The sequence below is a fragment of the Salvelinus namaycush genome, chromosome 19, assembly GCF_016432855.1.
Source record: "Salvelinus namaycush isolate Seneca chromosome 19, SaNama_1.0, whole genome shotgun sequence".
Taxonomy (NCBI): Eukaryota; Metazoa; Chordata; class Actinopteri; order Salmoniformes; family Salmonidae; genus Salvelinus; species Salvelinus namaycush.
In genome coordinates this window covers 30,002,623-30,021,363 of record NC_052325.1, presented here as the reverse complement: position 1 = coordinate 30,021,363, position 18,741 = coordinate 30,002,623, and the positions used below count along the sequence as shown (strand labels likewise).

General features: G+C 46.4%; 1 protein-coding gene across 1 annotated transcript; it reads right to left on the bottom strand.

The window, feature by feature from the left end:
* Window positions 1-780: 780 nt before the first annotated feature.
* On the bottom strand, window positions 781-18,482 carry aff3 (AF4/FMR2 family, member 3). Its single transcript, XM_039014781.1, has 14 exons — window positions 18,448-18,482; window positions 17,897-17,948; window positions 16,693-16,730; window positions 16,035-16,224; window positions 9,239-11,335; window positions 8,936-9,057; window positions 8,460-8,666; window positions 8,240-8,303; window positions 7,536-7,672; window positions 7,235-7,306; window positions 2,788-2,881; window positions 2,624-2,673; window positions 2,276-2,481; window positions 781-2,056 (listed from the first exon to the last, which is right to left on the bottom strand). The coding sequence occupies exons 1-14, from the start codon at window positions 18,477-18,479 to the stop codon at window positions 1,935-1,937; spliced, it is 3,483 nt and encodes a 1,160-aa protein (XP_038870709.1). The 5' UTR covers window positions 18,480-18,482; the 3' UTR covers window positions 781-1,934.
* Window positions 18,483-18,741: the final 259 nt, after the last annotated feature.

The following is an 18,741-nucleotide window of genomic DNA, read 5'->3' as shown; positions in this document are numbered from 1 at the left end:
AGAAGCGCAGTCCGGGAAATCCAACGCATGAAGTCAAAGCATATGTGATATTTCAGGTTTGTTCCACTGTCATGTTTCATCTACAGTAGCCAAATCTAAATATAGACTGTCTGATGCTTTTTAAAAATTCCTCTCAGGGTCTCATTGCGGTGCACCTGTCACGCGGGCAGATGTAGGCTAGGCTACATCCTCCCCAGTCTCATTGGCTATTCCGAGTTGTTGCTATGGTTCCAGACAGCGGATGCTGAGGCTTGCCATAACAGTCTTCCTATTGGTGCAAAGGGCATCAGGGTAATAAGTGATGTCGAAAAAAGAACTAGCTCTATCAGACAACCTACTCAGAGAAAGAAAGACAGAAAGATGGGGGAGAGGGAGGGAGCAGAAAGAAAGAAAGAGAGGCTACCCACTGGGCACACACGTCAATTCAACATCTATTCCATGTTGGTTCAAAGTCATTTCGTAGAAATGACATGGAAACAATGTTGATTCAACCAGTGTGTGCCCAGTGGATAGGGAGTCAGTCAGATGGAGAGATGAAGGAGAGAAGCACAGTCTGATCACAAATACATTTAACTGGAATACACACACACACACACACACACATACACCTTCATCTAAATATTGAAAGTTGAGTGGGGACACTAATAGAATTTAGGAAATATCTGAGCGATTACTAGGTGTCATTAAACATTTTCTATTTGGGGATAAATCCTTGTTGTTAGACTTTAGGAGGTCATATACCAACTTTGCTTCAACAAACATGGAGATGCATACAAATTGCAATATCAAAAAGACATTTATGAAATACAATTCGGTATGCAACTTTTGATAATTACATTACACCATATTATAAATAATAATTTTGCATAGACAGGAACATGAATGCTGGGCCATCCACTTGGCAACAAAACCAAATCAAAACCTATTGTTTTGGTATTTTTGTTAAAAACAAATAATCTGACACACCTATTGCACATAAAAAGACATCAAAAAGTGAAAGGCATCTCTAAATGTTCTTAAAAGAGCCATCTCACAGTGTAGTCATACAGAAAAGCTACCAGTAACTTGGTCTACATTTTAGGATGAGGGGTCTGACAGTCCAAAATAAAACTCAAAATCCCAACTTCACCTTTCCCCTAATGAAACCATTAGTCCTGGTGAGGCCCATGGGAGATGTAGTCCAGGTCATATGTCTGTTGTCCTTTTGTACAGTAGAGAAATCATAAAGTCCTCACAGGTGCACTGTATGATGTTTCTCTTCCATTTCCTTTTTAGACAGTTGCTGTGTGTGTTTTGTCATTACATATGTGGCACGTTTGGTAAAGCAGCGAGTTTGAAGGCATTGAATCCATGTGGAACTTTAAAGATCAGCACAGAGAATCCCAAGAGGAAGAGTAAAGATATACTAAAACAGTTCCTTTGCCTGTTTGTAGGATTAACAACACCTTCTCCCCATACAAAGTGAAGCACTTTGAGCACCAGGAAAGGCGCTATTGTGTATAAATCCAATCCATAATTTATGATACATGCTGAGAATTGAACTATTAATTGAAGTACTAATCCTTAAAACGTAGAATACAAGGGGACTCCTCAATTTCTCATCACTTGTGTCCCTCTCTCCCTCCTTCCCTTAGGCCAGGTTGTTGGGTCTCACCCATAAAGAATGATAGAGGCCTCCAGTGGCCAAAATGCCATGTTAGCATGGGAGCAGCAGTGAGGGCTTCCACCATTTTAATGCAGTCAACTTGGTGACAGTCAACTTCCTGTTGGAGTCATGTCCAACCAGCTCATCAGGAGGGATCAGCCAATTGTGAAGAATAAAATTGACTACTTAAAAATGGAAATAGCGCTGCCGGTGCGCTCACAGACGCCATAATGGGAACTATATAGGGATGCTTTCTCTATCATTCTCTATGGTCTCGCCCCTCCCTCCACTAACCCACATTGGCACTGATGCGTATCCACTGTAGAGCCTGTCTGGTGTACTGGACTGCATGAGCAATACTACTGTGGAGAGTCAATGGCCCCGACAGGGTGTTCAAGTAGTTAAAGAACTCTGGAAAGAGAAAAAGAAAGAGAAAAAGAGAGAGCGAGAGCGAGAGAGAGAGAAAGTGGGGGGTTAAATCACATCTAATAAAACACTGAAACCTAGTCTCAACAAACTGATCTCTCTCTCTCTCTCACTATCTATCTCTCTCTCTCTCTCTCTAAAAAAACCAAAGAGGTCATTTCAGTCCATTTATTCATTTGCTAATAAAGAGGTAGCCTCTCTTACCCTTGTTGTCTCTGGCAAGGCTATCTGCTACCTCCCAGTACTCATAGCTGTAGAGGACACTGTTGGTGATGTTGAGGTGGTTTGCTGCCATCTGGTGGATACGTTGGGGAATGCTGATGAGGGAGGAGGGGGAGCTGCCAGTGTGAGAGCCCAGGGTGAGGGCTGAGGGGCTGGGGGAGAGGGACGAGGGAGGTCCCCCTGTGCCCCTGTCAATGAGAAGAACACAATGATACTTCGCTAAGGAGAGTCAAATCAATGTAATACTACGTTCACAAATACATTGGAGTGATTGAGAAAGAGAGCGAGGGGGAGAGGGGATAAGAGAGACAGAGAGCGAGTCTTTCTTACTTTCCCGAGTCGCTCCAGATTGGGAGAGTAGTAGGCACTTTTGGAGAACTCTGGGACGACAGATAAAACACATTTACAATCTAACCAATCTAATCTAACATGTCTGCTTTTAATTGCATCACACTAAATCCAGCAGTTAAAATAGCTGCTGGTGAGGTCTGTACCTTAAAGTAGTCCAATAGAGCTTTGGAATACTTCAGGGCGTGATCCTTCTTTAGACGAAACATCTGCCAGTATAGGAGAGCAAGGCACCGGAAACTAGGGAACACACACACACACACACACACACACACACACACACACACACACACACACACACACACACACACACACACACACACACACACACACACACACACACACACACACACACACACACACACACACACACACACACACACACACACAGAGAAATGCCCAGTAAATAAATACATAATCCACATCCTATAGGTGATTATTTTCTAGGCGGGTAATAATAGATAAGAAATTACAAAGAGAAAGTGACATTAGCAATGTGCATCTCTTAATCTTTAATCACAATTAATCTTCTCCTTTCCCCCTTCTGATAACCAGGTGGCGAATCGCATCTCTGCATGTCTGGCAGACATATCAGTGTGGATGACGGATCACCACCTCAAGCTGAACCTCGGCAAGACGGAGCTGCTCTTCCTCCCGGGGAAGGACTGCCCGTTCCATGATCTCGCCATCACGGTTGACAACTCCATTGTGTCCTCCTCCCAGAGTGCTAAGAACCTTGGCGTGATTCTGGACAACACCCTGTCGTTCTCAACTAACATCAGGGCGGTGACCCGTTCCTGTAGGTTCATGCTCTACAACATTCGCAGAGTACGACCCTGCCTCACACAGGAAGCGGCGCAGGTCCTAATCCAGGCACTTGTCATCTCCCGTCTGGATTACTGCAACTCGCTGTTGGCTGGGCTCCCTGCCTGTGCCATTAAACCCCTACAACTCATCCAGAACGCCGCAGCCCGTCTGGTGTTCAACCTTCCCAAGTTCTCTCACGTCACCCCGCTCCTCCGCTCTCTCCACTGGCTTCCAGTTGAAGCTCGCATCCGCTACAAGACCATGGTGCTTGCCTACGGAGCTGTGAGGGGAACGGCACCTCCGTACCTTCAGGCTCTGATCAGGCCCTACACCCAAACAAGGGCACTGCGTTCATCCACCTCTGGCCTGCTCGCCTCCCTACCTCTGAGGAAGTACAGTTCCCGCTCAGCCCAGTCAAAACTGTTCGCTGCTCTGGCACCCCAATGGTGGAACAAACTCCCTCACGACGCCAGGTCAGCGGAGTCAATCACCACCTTCCGGAGACACCTGAAACCCCACCTCTTTAAGGAATACCTAGGATAGGATAAAGTAATCCTTCTAACCCCCCCCCCCCTTAAAAGATTTAGATGCACTATTGTAAAGTGGTTGTTCCACTGGATATCATAAGGTGAATGCACCAATTTGTAAGTCGCTCTGGATAAGAGCGTCTGCTAAATGACTTAAATGTAAATGTAAATGTGCATGCACCGCCTACCTCAGGATTCTCCCGCCATTATTCCTCTGTTTTTTGAGGTGTAAATTCACTTGTCAAATAATTGTTGCTGGACCGATTTATTTAAAAAGAAAAGCAACGCACATTCTAACGCTTGCTTGTTTTTTATTTTTTATTGTTTTTATTTCACCTTTATTTAACCAGGTAGGCACGTTGAGAACAAGTTCTCATTTACAACTGCGACCTGGCCAAGATAAAGCAAAGCAGTGCGACACAAACAACACAGAGTTACACATGGAATAAACAAACGTACAGTCAATAACACAATAGAAAAAAACAAAAAGCATTTCCCTGTTGATGTTATGATTGTGCACACGTGCATTATGCCGGCTCAAACAGAAGCAAGACTCCTTCAAAATGTCAACAATGGCACATAGTCGTTTTTTTGTCTGAATCTATTCAACGCTGACGCTTGGACGCCCTCTGACGAACCATCAAACAGGCAAAGCATCAATACAGGGCTAAGATCGAATCCTACTACACCGGCTCTGATGCTTGTCGGATGTGGCAAGGCGTGCAAACTATCACGGATTACAAAGGGAAACTCGGCCACGAGCTGCCCAGTGAAACGAGCCCACCAGACGAGCTAAATGCCTTGTAGGCGCACTTCGAGGCAAGCAACACTGAACCATGTGTGAGAGCACCAGCTGTTCAGAACAACTGTGTGATCACGCTCTCCGTAGACGATGTGAGTAAGATGTTTAAACAGGTTAACATTCACAAGGCCGCAGGGCCAGACAGATTAAAAGGACGCATACTCAGAACATGCGCTGACCTGCTGGAAAGTGTCTTCACTGATATTTTTAACCTCTCCCTGACCCAGTCTGTAATACCTACATGTTCAAGCAGACCACCATAGTCCCTGTTCCCAAGAACACCTAGGTAACCTGTCTAAATTACTATCTCCCCGTAGCACTCACATCTGTAGCCATGAAATGCTTTGAAAGGCTGGTAATGGCTCACAACAACACCATCATCCCAAACACCCTGGACCCACTCCAATTTGCATACCGCCCCAACAGATCCACAGATGACGCAATCCTTATTGCTCTCCACATCGCCCTTTCCCACTTGGACAAAAGGAACACCTATGTGAGAATGCTGTTAATTGACTCCAGCTCAGCATTCAACACCATAGTGCCCTCAAAGCTCATCACTAAGTTAAGGTTCCTGGGACTGAACACCTCCCTCTACTGACGGGCCGCCCCAGGTGGTGAGGGTAGGCAACAACACATTCATCACACTGACCCTCAACACGGGGGCCCCTCAGGGGTGCATACTTAGTCCCCTCCTATACTCCCTGTTCACCCATGACAGCGTGGCCGCGCACGACTCCAAAACCGTCATTAAGTTTGCAGACGACACAACGGTGGTAGGCCTGATCACAGACAACGATGAGACAGCCTATAGGGAGCAGGTTCGAGACATGGCAGTGTGATGCCAGGACAACATCCTCTCCCTCAACGTCAGCAAGATAAAATAGCTGATTGTGGACTATAGGAAATGGAGGGCCAAGTACGCCCCCATTCACATCGACAGGGCTGTAGTGGAACGGGTAGAGAGCTTCAAATTCCTCGGTGTCCACATCACTAAGGATCTATAATGGTCCAAACACAGTCGTGAAGAGGGCACGACAACGCCTCTTCCCCCTCAGGAGGCTCAAAAGATTTAGTGTGGGCCCTCAGATCCTCAAAAAGTTATACAGCTGCACCGTTGAGAGCATCTTGACTGGCTGCATCATCGCTCGGTATGGCAACTGCTTGGCATCACTGGGGCCTAGTTCCCTGTCATCCAGGACATCTATATCGGGTGGTGTCAGAGGAAGGCCCTAAACATGGTAAAAGACTACAGCCATAGACTGTTCGCTCTGCTACCGCACGGCAAGCAGTACCGATGCACTAAGTCTGGAACCAACAGGACCCTGAACAGCATCTAACTCCAAGCCATAAAACTGCTAAATAGTTAGATAAATAGTTAACCAAATAACTACCCGGACTATCTGCATTGACCCTTTTTGCAAGAACTTTTGGGACACATCACTTCCACTGCTTCTACTGTTTATTATTTGTCACTTTATTCCTAGTTATATGTACATATCTTCCTTATTTACCTCGTACACCTGCACATCAACTCGGTATTGGTACCCCCTGTATATTGCCAAGTTACCGTTACTCATTGTGTATTTATTATACATTTTATTATTGTGTTGAACTTTTTAAATGATTTCTCTATTTTCTTTCTCTCTACATTGTTGGGAAGGTACGTAAGCGTTTCTCTGTTAGTGTACACCTGTTGTTTAAGAAGCATGTGACAAATAACATTTGATTTGATTTGACAGGGATTAAAAGCACAAACAACATTTATATCACAAGAATGACAAGAAAGCGATTGTTGCACAGGTGGGTGTTAATTTTTGTAGAGTTTGAAAAAGTAGAGATGTAATGTTTACAAAGTAGCCTAACTCAGCCACAATGGAAGCCGCTCCCAAAAACGAACAACCAACATCAACTATTTCTGTGCTTGAAAATTCTAGAGCATTTAGTGACTATCCTTTTCTCAAACACAGTCTCCATCTAATGTTGAATATGCATGAGAATTTGACAAAAACAATCATCATTACGAATGAAAACCATGGTGAAAGCTGGGAGATTGTGAGGGCTTGGTAGGCCTACCATAGAAATATGCTGATTGTATAGAGAGTAGGCCTAATTTTATGCTATTCTTGCCGAAATGAGTTGGTATTTCCAGAAGTTTACTCCATCAATGTAATCACAAAATGCATAAATAGGCCATATATGGTTTTAAAAAATGTTGGCATGGTTGTTTCAAAGAAGAAAACATTTGATATTTAACATTAAATTGAAATTGCCACCTAAACTGTCTGGATTCCATAGATTTTCTGGATCTCATTAAACAAAGGTTCAGTCAATGTTTCTTGGGTTTTTAAAATTCAAAATGCGTTGAGTATCTTACCCCATTATGCAGCTTTTTCATTGATCAGAACTTTATTTTTGACCTTTCAACCATTTGGACAATCGTTGCTAGTAACATACCACAGTACGGCCAACTGTTGGTCTTCCTGTCTAGCCCCTGGGCCAGAGTGGTTCTTCAGCTTCATGGCGTACCTGACAACCACAGAGGATCACTGTTACAGTGTGTGTGTGTGTGTGTGTGTGTGTGTGTGTGTGTGTGTGTGTGTGTGTGTGTGTGTGTGTGTGTGTGTGTGTGTGTGTGTGTGTGTGTGTGTGTGTGTGTGTGTGTGTGTGTGTGTCTGTGTTTGTCTGTGTTTGTGTGTGAGAGTGTCTGTGTGAATGTGTGTGTGTGTGTGTGCGTGTGAGTGTGTGTTTGTCTCACCTGATGAGCTCTACTGTCTCTGCGTACATGGTATAGGGAGACTTGGCCTCCAGTGGTCCCTCCTCCATAGCTTTTCCACACTCCATGAAGGAGAGAGCAGCATCCACATAGTTCACTGCCTTCCCCAGCTTATCCACCTGAGACAGAGAGAGAGAGATACTGGGTAAGTGATATAGGAAATTAATGAAGTTGGAAGAGCTCACTAGCCACTTAATCCTCTAAAAGGGTCCTCATCATTTTAGCCAACTTATCTTAAAAATGTTACTGATATCTTTGAAACAGTCTTAAAGTGGCAATATGTAACTTTGTGGGCAAACCGACCAAATCCACATAGAAATGTGAGTTATAGATCTATCATTGTCATTGAAAGCAAGTCTAAGAAGCGGTAGATCTGTTCTATGTGCGCTATTTCTATGCTTCCTGGTCTTAAGTTTTGTTTTTGCTTCTTTCACTTTCGGTTTTATTACACCAGCTTCAAACAGCTGAAACAACAATATTTTTGCTAATGAAAAATATCTATTTCACAGCGGATTAGATGGTACAATGACTCTCTACACTAAACTAGCTTATTTTGTCACATAAACTGAAATTAGGCGAACTATCAGAGTTTTAGCAACCAGAAAATGGCGGAGCGATTTTTAACATTCCTAACTCAGTGTTAGAACAGTCCTTCTGGTCCTAACCCAGTCCTGAACCAGTCTCACCATGGCATCTGCACGGTGCTTCATCCTCTTGGCTTCATGCATGTAGTACTCAGCATGATGTGGGCTACAGAGGGATGGAAAGGGGGAGGAAGTCAATAGGAAAGAGCAGACAAATATATTATTATGTGGTAGCTACTGACTGCTCCTGACAGTCTAGGTTGGGCTGTAGAATGTGGTCATTAAGACTAACAATGGCCTTATTTTTCAGTCAGGCACTCACGGTTCATGGTTGGTTACGGTTCCTCTCTGTCCCCCTGCCCGTTGTAAAGGAGGTCCCCATGGTTCACACTCGGGCAGAGGCTGCCCTGACACCCCAACACAACACTCAACCTCCATCTTAGGCTCTGGGTTCTGTGTTTTGATGGGGGGCTTGGTGGGGTCGGCGGTGTCAGAGAGAGGGGTACTGTCCAGATAGTCCTCCAAGAACCTGCTCACACATACAACCCCCGGAAATACACAGTCAGTACTTCTTACAGTGTTTATGTATGTATCAGCGTGCGTATATATATACTGTAGCTTTCACCTGGATTCACCTGGTCAGTCTATGTCATGGAAAGAGCAAGTGTCCTTAATGTTTTATACAATCAGTGTATATATGTGTGTTTGTGTGTGTGTGTGTTTGTGTGTATAAGTGTCAATGAGAGTGTGTATGAGAGTGTGTATACGTGTGTATGAGAGTGTGCGTTCCAGTCTCACCCGTTGTGTCTGGTGTCTGAGTGAGGGTCTAGACGTCTGTGCGACTCTGTGTGGGCAAAGGGGCCGTTGGTCTGGGAGTTGCTCCTCTTACTCTCTCTGTGGTGCTGGACTCCATTCTCTGACTGGGAGGAAACACGCATATTATGGCAGAACCACGGACACCAGGCTATTGTAGTTGTGAAGTAACAGTGACTTCAGGTCTCAGTAAAGGATGACATTAGTATTCCATGATAAACGAGCTACAGTGCAACTATCTTGTTTACACTGGAGGTCTATAGAGAAAAAAAGGAGTGTGTGTGTTACCTTGCGTTTCCTCTTGCTGTCTCCTCTCTCTGTCTCGGGGATGCACAGGTGTCTCATGGCTTCTTTCTGCTTGGATGAGGCAGAGGAGGAGGAAGAGTGTTTGTGAGAGGCTGGGGTGCCTGTCGTAGTATCAGGCACTCTGTTGAGCAGGGAGAGGTCTATCTGAACCACCAAGTTTCTCAGGCCTCGATGGGAGGCTGCGGCCAGCTCACGACGTCCAAACGGAACCAGGGTGTAGAGTTTCTGCTTTCCCTGGATTTGGTGCCCCTGGCCTGGGTTGGATGCGGTGGTGCGCCTGGGGTAGAGCACTCTGGGCCTGCTATCCGCGGGCCTCCCCGGGCCCTGGTACCCTCTCCTGGAGATGGGACGCTGGCTTGATGTGGAGTCGGCCGGGACTTTGGTGACGTTGGGAGGCAGATCGGGCTCCGAGTCGGACTCTGAAGAGGAGGAGGAGTCTGTGGGTGGGACGACAGGAGTGGGGGAGGAGGGTGACGGTGGAGGGGAAGGGTCCGGCTGAGACTGTCTTTCTTCCTCACTCTTCCTCCTCCTCTTTTTCTTGGTCCCGTGGCGTTGTGGGTCGATGGGATGGTGGCGGCGCTCGCTGTTGGTGTGAGGTCTCTGCTTGGGCTGGACCGCTTGCCATTCACCTCTCTGCTGCTGCTCCTCCCACCTCCTCTTGCACCTCTCCTCCTTCTCGCTCTCCTCCCTTCTCCTCTTTCTCTCCTCTACGTCCTCTTCCTCCTCTTCCTCTGAGCTCTGGACCCAGGGGCGTCTAAGCAACTGCTCCTCCGCCAGTCTTCTCTCTCCCTGTCTCTCCCCCTTTCTTTCCTTCTGTTTCTTCCCCTGCCTCTCTCCTTGTTTTTCTGTCTGTCTCTCTACCTCATGTTCCCCCTTTCCCTCTGTCTGCCTGTCTACCTTCCTCTTTGGTGCATGGGTCTCTCTCCGGTTGTCCACCTCCTGTTCTCTCTCCCTAGATTGGGGCTTCCTCTGTGGAAGCTTTGAGTGGGGAGCAGGGGCCCAGGACTTGACTTTGGGTCTAGGGCTGGGGCTGGATTTAGCGCGAGGCTCAGAACTAGCTTTGGAGTTAGGCAGAGAATGTGGCTTTGGGCTGGATTTGGAACAGTGACTAACTCTGCTGCTGGTCTCTCTGCTAGGGTCTGTGGTGGGTAAGGTCTTGGCCCTGGGTGTGGGACTGAGACGGGTACTGAGTCTGGTTGTCAAACTAGGCCCATTACTGGGCCTGGGGTTGGATAGGTGTTGGCTTTTGGGGGCTAGAGTGAGTGCGTGTTTCAAGCTAGGCTGGGAATGAAGCTTGGGACTCGAGTTGGGACTAGGCCTGGGTCTGTGTTTGTGCCTGTGGCTCAGCTCAGTGGTCAGAGCAGGGGCTGCCTTGGCAGTGGTCTTGGGAGTGGGAACAGGCTGGCTCTGTGTGGATTTAGGCCTGGAGCTGTGCTGAGGCGGAGGCTGAGGATATGGACTGTGTCTTGGCTTGCTCTTGGGCTCAGTGCTGGGTACAGGGGCAATCCAGGGCCTGATTTTGGGTCTATGGCTCGGGCTGGTTGTTAGGCTAGGCCACGTGGGAGGCCTGTGGCTTTCCTGATGAGGACTCCGAACCTGAGGATAGCGGCGGGGGCTAGAATGAGTAAGGCTAGGACTAGGACCCCTAGGGGGGTGCTGGGGAATGGAACTAAGGCTGCAGGTGGCTCTGGGGCTTGGGAAGGGGCTTGGACAGACACTGGGGACCGGGCTAGGGATGGGACTGTGTCTTGGGGTGGGGCTAGGACAAGGACTGGAACAGGGGCTGGGGCTGGGGCTGGGGCAGGGGCTGTAGCCAGGGCTACGCCGAGGGCTATGCCTGGGGCTGTAGTTGAAGCGCGGGCTGGGAACAGGGCTCTGGCTGGGGCTGTAGTCCTCTCTGATCCCCCAGGGTCTGGATGGAGATGTGGCTCTGTGGGGGTCTGGGGAGAGCGACCGGTGCTCTGTAGCTCTCTGGGCGTGGTCGTGATTGCTGGGATCCTGGTCGCAGGAAGAGGATTTTTTGGGGACTTTTTTCAGCCACTTATCCAGCTGCCACTGAGTGGTGGAGGGGTGATATATCTGAGAAAACAGAGAGAGGAAGATGAGAGGATGGAGACGGATGACATATTTAAGGAGAGAGGGATGAGGGGAGAAACAGACAGGTAGGCTCAACAAAGGAGAGGGATCATGTGATACAGGTTGACTTTTATACATCCACATTGGTTTTAAACACTAACTTGCACTATAATTAATTTGCAGCAAGTGCTTGGACTATATTCAATCAAAACAGAAAACCTGGTCTTGGGGTTAAGCCAAAAACAACAATCGTCCTGATCAGCGAGAAAAATACAACAACAAAAAATGTCGCCTTTATTTAACCAGGTAGGCTCGTTGAGAACAAGTTCTCATTTACAACTGCGACCTGGCCAAGATAAAGCAAAGCAGTTCGACACATACAACAACACGGAGTTACACATGGAATAAACAAACTTACAGTCAATAATACAGTAGAAAAAGTCTATATACAGTGTGTGCAAATGAGGTAGGATAAGGGAGGTAAGGCAATAAATAGGCCATGGTGGCGAAGTAATTACAATATAGCAATTAAACACTGGAATAGTAGATGTGCAGAAGATGAATGTGCAGGTAGAGATACTGGGGTGCCAAGGAGCAAGATAAATAAATAAATACAGTATGGGGATGAGGTAGTTGGATGGGCTATTTACAGATGGGTTATGTACAGTTGCAGTGATCTGTGAGCTGCTCTGACAGCTGGTGCTTAAAGCTAGTGAGGGAGATATGAGTCTCCAGCTTCAGTGATTTTTGCAGTTTGTTCCAGTCATTGGCAGCAGAGAACTGGAAGGAAAGGCGGCCAAAGGAAGAATTGGCTTTGGGGATGACCAGAGAGATATAACTGCTGGAGCGCGTGCTACGGGTGGGTGCTGCTATGGTGACCAGTGAGCTGAGATAAGGCGGGGCTTTACCTAGCAGAGACTTATAGATGACCTGGAGCCAGTGGGTTTGGCGGCGAGTATGAAGCGAGGGCCAGCCAAATAGAGCGTACAGGTCGCAATGGTGGGTAGTATATGGGGCTTTGGTGACAAAACGGATGGCACTGTGATAGACTGCATTCAATTTGTTGAGTAGAGTGTTGGAGGCTATTTTGTAAATGACATCGCCGAAGTCGAGCACCGGTAGGATGGTCAGTTTTACGAGGGTATGTTTGGCAGCATGAGTGAAGGAGGCTTTGTTGCGATATAGGAAGCCAATTCTAGATTTAATTTTGGATTGGAGATGCTTAATGTGAGTCTGGAAGGAGAGTTTACAGTCTAACCAGACACCTAGGTATTTGTAGTTGTCCACATATTCTAAGTCAGAACCGTCCAGAGTAGTGATGCTGGACGGGCGGGCAGGTGCGGGCAGCGATCGGTTGAAGAGCATGCATTTAGTTTTACTAGCATTTAAGATCAGTTGGAGGCCACGGAAGGAGATATATATATTCAGATAAGCTTTTTCCCACAAAAATATTGATATGTTGAATGAAGGCCAGTGCAATATAAAAAAATCCTTGAAAATACAAATGTTTATAAAGTGTGAAGGGAGGAACAGGATGAAAGAAAGATGAGGAGGGTAGGTCTTATGGTCACACTGTTCTGTGAAGAGAGAGAGAGACTAAGGGGGAGGGAGCGATAGAGTGACAACATGAGAGAGAGAGAGACTAAGGGGGAGGGAGGGATAGAGTGATGGAATGAGAGACAGAGAGAGAGACTAAGGGGAAAAGAGCAAGTGACAGTGACATGACAGTACATCACTGGGGCCAAGCTTCCTGCCATCCAGTACCTCTATACCAGGCGGTGTCAGAGGAAGGCCCTAAAAATTGGCAAAGACTCCAGCCACCCTAGTCATAGACTGTTCTCCCTGCTACCACACGGCAAGCGGTACCGGAGCACCAAGTCTAGGTCCAAGAGGATTCTAAACAGCTTCTACCCCCAAGCCATAAGACTCCTGAACGTCTAGTCAAATGGCTACCCAGACTATTCGCATAGCCCCCACCCCCCCACCTCCCTCTCCACACCACTGCCACTCTCTGTTGTCATCTATGCATAGACACTTTAGTTAACTCTACCTCCATGTACATACTACCTCAACTAACCGGTGCCCCCGCACATTGACTCTGTACAGGCACCCCCCTGTATATATTGTTACTTTTTTACTGCTGCTCTATAATTACTTGTTACTCTTATTCTTATCTGTATTTTTTGAAACAGCACTGTTGGTTAAGGCTTGTAAGTAAGCATTTCACTGTAAGGTCTACACCTGTTGTATTCGGCGCAAGTGACTAATACAATTTGATTTGATTTGATAAGTAAACGATAGATTCCTTGTAAACCAGGACACACATTGGACTATTCCAAAACACACAGCCCATAGAACAAACACTACCAACATACATTACTCACTCCCAGTACCGGCTTCAGTCTTACCACCACAGTTAAAACTACACTGTAAATGTAGAGTACATTGAGAAAACACTGTAAAAACGGCCACTCGTTCAACCATAGTCTAAGAAGCTCAAACTTTGAACAGTGCCCTTTAAATTGACTACTTCTTCAACCCACCTTAATGTCCTACTACCACTGGAATCCACACACATCTGCCCTGACATTTCCTACTACCACTGGAATCCATACACATCTGACCTGACATTTCCTACTACCACTGGAATCCACACACATCTGCCCTGACATTTCCTACTACCACTGGAATCCACACACATCTGACCTGACAGAGGCTAAAGCCCCCTCCCATTTATCTAATGACTCACACTGGCTGTTTATTCTGCCTAACAATTCACTCAGTAACCCAGAAAGGGAAGAAGAGAGTTTTAAAAAGAAGAGGATATACTCACTGCTTTCCTGCTCTTTCTCTTTTCTTTATGTTTCTCTCCTCCCCCTCTATCTCCCTCTCTCCAGTAGCTGACCAGAGTTATTTAAACCTCTACTCCTCTACTCAAACACTGCCCCCCTTCCCTCATTCCCTTTTCCAGAGAAGACACTGCGTCTCTTGTACCCTCTCTGCCTCCTGCCTCCCTCCCTCCTTCCCTCTACCTGGAACTCTGGAGCACTCTTTCCTACCCCTCCTCCCCACCCACCCAAAACATGCTCGGTTGAAACCCCAGTTCCAATTCGATCATCCATAGATAAGATCTCTCTTCAGCTCAGAGATGGATTGTATTTCAATTGAGGAAGGAAACTCCCAGTGTGCTTTGCATGATTTTCGGGACCTAGTTGGTCAATTCTCAGTTTGTTCTGGCTTGGCGCTATTTGACAAGAAGGCAATAGAAAGCAGTAAATAAATATACTCCCTTCCCCCCCCCCCCCAGCCTCACCACCTCTATTGGGGCCTGATATACCGCATGTACAGTATTAGACCCAGCTATGGTCAGAGACAGACACATAGGGCCTTCTATTCATACAGGCAGTAGAAGCAGGTTTCCCCTACTCAACTCTCTCTGCATAGCTAACCTAAACCCCCAACTGCTGTCCCCCTCTTTCGACAATATCCCCCCACCACCAGCTCCTCCTCAAATAAAGACCTATTACTCACCACTGTTTCTAAACAGACCACTCTCTCTCTCTCTCTCTCTCTCTCTCTCTCTCTCTCTCTCTCTCTCTCTCTCTCTCTCTCTCTCTCTCTACTGTGCATTTACATGCTTGTAACTCAGTGCCAATGAAACTGCTAACCCATTCCATTTGAAAGCTTCCCTTACCTTTAGTTTAGCTTAGTTGGGCGTAAGCTGGCGTAGCATAGAGAGTCTGCAGTTGGTTATTAGTGTGGGAGACTGTCATGCTAACTGCTAATGAAATGTTAGCGTGAAACTGAATCTCCGGGACTCCCACCTCCCGTGGGCTTTCCTATTTGGGACTGGGCTTGTTGACATGACACCCAGACTCTAATTCCTACAGCAATTCCCCTCCGCCTTCCTCCCCCTGCATACCCCTCCCCCTGCTTCCTCCCCCTGCTTCCTCACCCTGGTCTCACCCCTCCCTAGACTAGCTCACGTGCATTCCTAATTCCTGCCTCCCCCTCCCCCTCCCCAGATAGATTTCACTTGCTTTGGCAATGTGAACATGTTTCCCATGCAAATATAGCCCTTTGAATGGAATGGAATTGAATTGAGAGAGAATCTGAAATGAGAGGAAGCAGAGAGAAAAAATAGAGTATAACGGTATAAGAGGCTAAAGGGTATAAGAGGCTAAAGGGTATAAGAGGCTAAAGGGTATGAGAGGCTAAAGAGTATACGAGGCTAAAGGGTATAAGAGGCTAAAGGGTATAAGAGGCTAAATGGTATAAGAGGCTAAAGGGTATAAGAGGCTAAAGGGTATAAGAGGCTAAAGGGTATAAGAGGCTAAAGGGTATGAGAGGCTAAAGAGTATACGAGGCTAAAGGGTATAAGAGGCTAAAGGGTATAAGAGGCTAAAGGGTATAAGAGGCTAAAGGGTATAAGAGGCTAAAGGGTATAAGAGGCTAAAGGGTATAAGAGGCTAAATGGTATAAGAGGCTAAAGGGTATAAGAGGCTAAAGGGTATAAGAGGCTAAAGGGTATAAGAGGCTAAAGGGTATAAGAGGCTAAAGGGTATGAGAGGCTAAAGGGTGAGAGAAAAATCTCTAAAAGAGAGAGATTGAGAAATACCATGAAAGACAGGCAGCTAAAGAGAGATATGGTATAGAGACAGACAGACAGCAGTGTGACAGAAAGTGAGCGTGGGGGTACTACCTCCTTGGTGCAGCCAAGGGCCTGAGCGTCGGTGGGTGTCCCAGGATCGGAGTGTGTTTCTGGGCTTGGGATAAGGGAGCGCTGGCTACTGCTCTCCTCCTCCAATTCACTGTAGGAGTCTGAGCCTGAAGAGTCTGAGCTGGAATGTCTCACCCTCCCACCATGTGTGTGTGTGTGCTGCTCCGACAGACTGTCAATCAACACACACACCAGAGAGGGGTCAGATTACACACACACACACACACACACACAAATACAAACAATATATGGGCATTCACACTTGTAGGCCCTCTTCATATATCACTATCAGTGTGTGTGTGTGTGTGTGTGTGTGTGTGTGTGTGTGTGTGTGTGTGTGTGTGTGTGTGTGTGTGTGTGTGTGTGTGTGTGTGTGTGTGTGTGTGTGTGTGTGTGTGTGTGTGTGTGTGTGTGTTTTCAAGAGTGACCAGGAGAGAGAAATCCTCCAGCTGTCACATTTCATACATCCTGACCTTTCATATTACTTCCACACACACACACACACACACACACACACACACACACACACACACACACACACACACACACACACACACACACACACACACACACACACACACACACACACACACACACACACACACACACACACACGTAATGCAGTAGACACATCTAGTACCTGTTGTTACCAAACCAGGGGGCTGACTGTTCAGGGCCCTAGTAGAGAGATGACAGAGAAGGGAGGTCAAAGAGACTGGTGTCATTCATTATGTACAGCATGATCTTCATTTCACCAGTATTGTCGAGCAAAAAATAAACCTGCAGCAACAGGAGTTGAACATTTAGTCCATAATGTTGCTTGATCGATGGTTATGCTATTAGCCTGCCAAAATAAGATTACATATACTGTTATACTGTCATACTGCAATACTGTTATACTGTTATACTGCAATACTGCAATACTGTTACTATAACCATGTGTTAGTGCAGGTTTTCAGTTAATTTATGTAAATCACAAAGCTCATCTGCATTTCCTACGGTGCAGGAGCATTTATCCACAACACAAGAGTGATCTGTCAACAATAAGCAGTGGAACTCCTGTGCTGCTCATATTGAAGTGCTATTGGATAGGTGAAAACAATATGGCAAAAGCATGCCAGACGATTTCAGCTTCCAGTTCTATCAAATCAATACAAATGGAGAAATGGAAACAAGAAGGGGACGTCACTTTAGACGTGTGTGTGTGTGTGTGTGTGTGTATGTGTGTATGTGTGTGTGTGTGTGTGTGTGTGTGTGTGTGTGTGTGTGTGTGTGTGTGTGTGTGTGTGTGTGTGTGTGTGTGTGTGTGTGTGTGCGAAATGCATCTCCATTCTAAGAGCACAGACAGCTCCCTCAGAGAGCAACTATTGCCAACTCTCCAGCCTCTCTCTCTCTCTCCTTCTCCTTCTCCTTCCAATTTTCACTCCAGCCCTGGCCCAGAACCACACTCACTGCAGGGAACCCCTCTCACTCTTCTCCCCCCTCTCTTCCTACCAACCTTTCCAACTAACTGTTTCTATTCTCTCCTTTTTAAGTTCATACAACTTAAAATAAGGGATGTAGCCAACTTACTCAGTTACAAAGTCCTGTTACTAGTTACCCCCCCAAAATATTTTGGCTTCCTTTTTGTTTTTTTACTGTGCAGTAGGATGAATATAGAGAAGGGTTGGAGGGAGCAGAAAGGAATGGTGGAGGGAGGAAGGGTGTAGGGGAGGAGGGAGGAAAGAGAAAGGGCGGATGGAAGTAAGGAAACATTTAGCTCAGGTCATGAGAGAGAGAGAGACATTCTGAAATGTTGTAAACATTTTTGAAAAGGTTTGTAGAATGTTCCTGGGCTTCCCTACCTTGTCAGCATCATCATCGTCACTGCTGAGCTTCAAGTCATCAGCGAGCATGCTGGGAAAAATGAGAAAAACATACGTCAAGAGAAAGACCAAAGTAAAGTAATGGTACTCTAAAGTAAAGCAAAAGTGAAGTATGAAGTACAGTATACAAAGGCTATAATGTCTAGTTTTGAGGGGGTAATGAGGTAAATGCCACCTCTGACTGAGAAAGAGAATATAAAGGGTTAATAAGCTAGGAGACTCTTTGTTCTGCTACTGGAAAAGTTCACACAAATGTCAGGTCACCTTTGGCCTGGTGTCCTGGTGTTTTTACATCATGTTTGTTGCACAACTAAAACTGACAGATTAGTACTACTCCCCCTCTGTGTGTGTTTATGTGTGTGTGTGTGTGTGTGTGTGTGTGTGTGTGTGTGTGTGTGTGTGTGTGTGTGTGTGTGTGTGTGTGTGTGTGTGTGTGTGTGTGTGTGTGTGTGTGTGTGTGTGTGTGTGGATTACAGCCCCGGCACTGTCTGGTGACCTTAGGTAGAATATATTTCTCGTGTCCCACTTACGATTTGTGAGGTGCCAGGTGAGGGTGGGTCATCCCCCCGAGCTGCCAGAGAGAGAGGGAGGACACACACACACACACACACACACACACACACACACACACACACACACACACACACACACACACACAGGTATGACAAACATATTCATTCTTATAACATATTCCTGAGCAGCCTGACAGAGAAAGGCTACAGACACACACACACACAGATACACCCATGCACAAATACACACACCTTAGACTGTGAATACATACGTTGTTTGTGCTGAGTAGTGTGCTGCTTTGCGTCCTAGAG

Coding starts and splice junctions, on each gene's coding strand:
- aff3 (XM_039014781.1), bottom strand. CDS start 18,479: ATGACCCACCCTCACCTGGCACCTCACAAATC. Junction 8,304..8,459: donor ACCGTAACCAACCATGAACC/GTGAGTGCCTGA, acceptor ATCCCTCTGTAG/CCCACATCATGCTGAGTACT. Junction 2,482..2,623: donor ATCTGGAGCGACTCGGGAAA/GTAAGAAAGACT, acceptor TCTCATTGACAG/GGGCACAGGGGGACCTCCCT.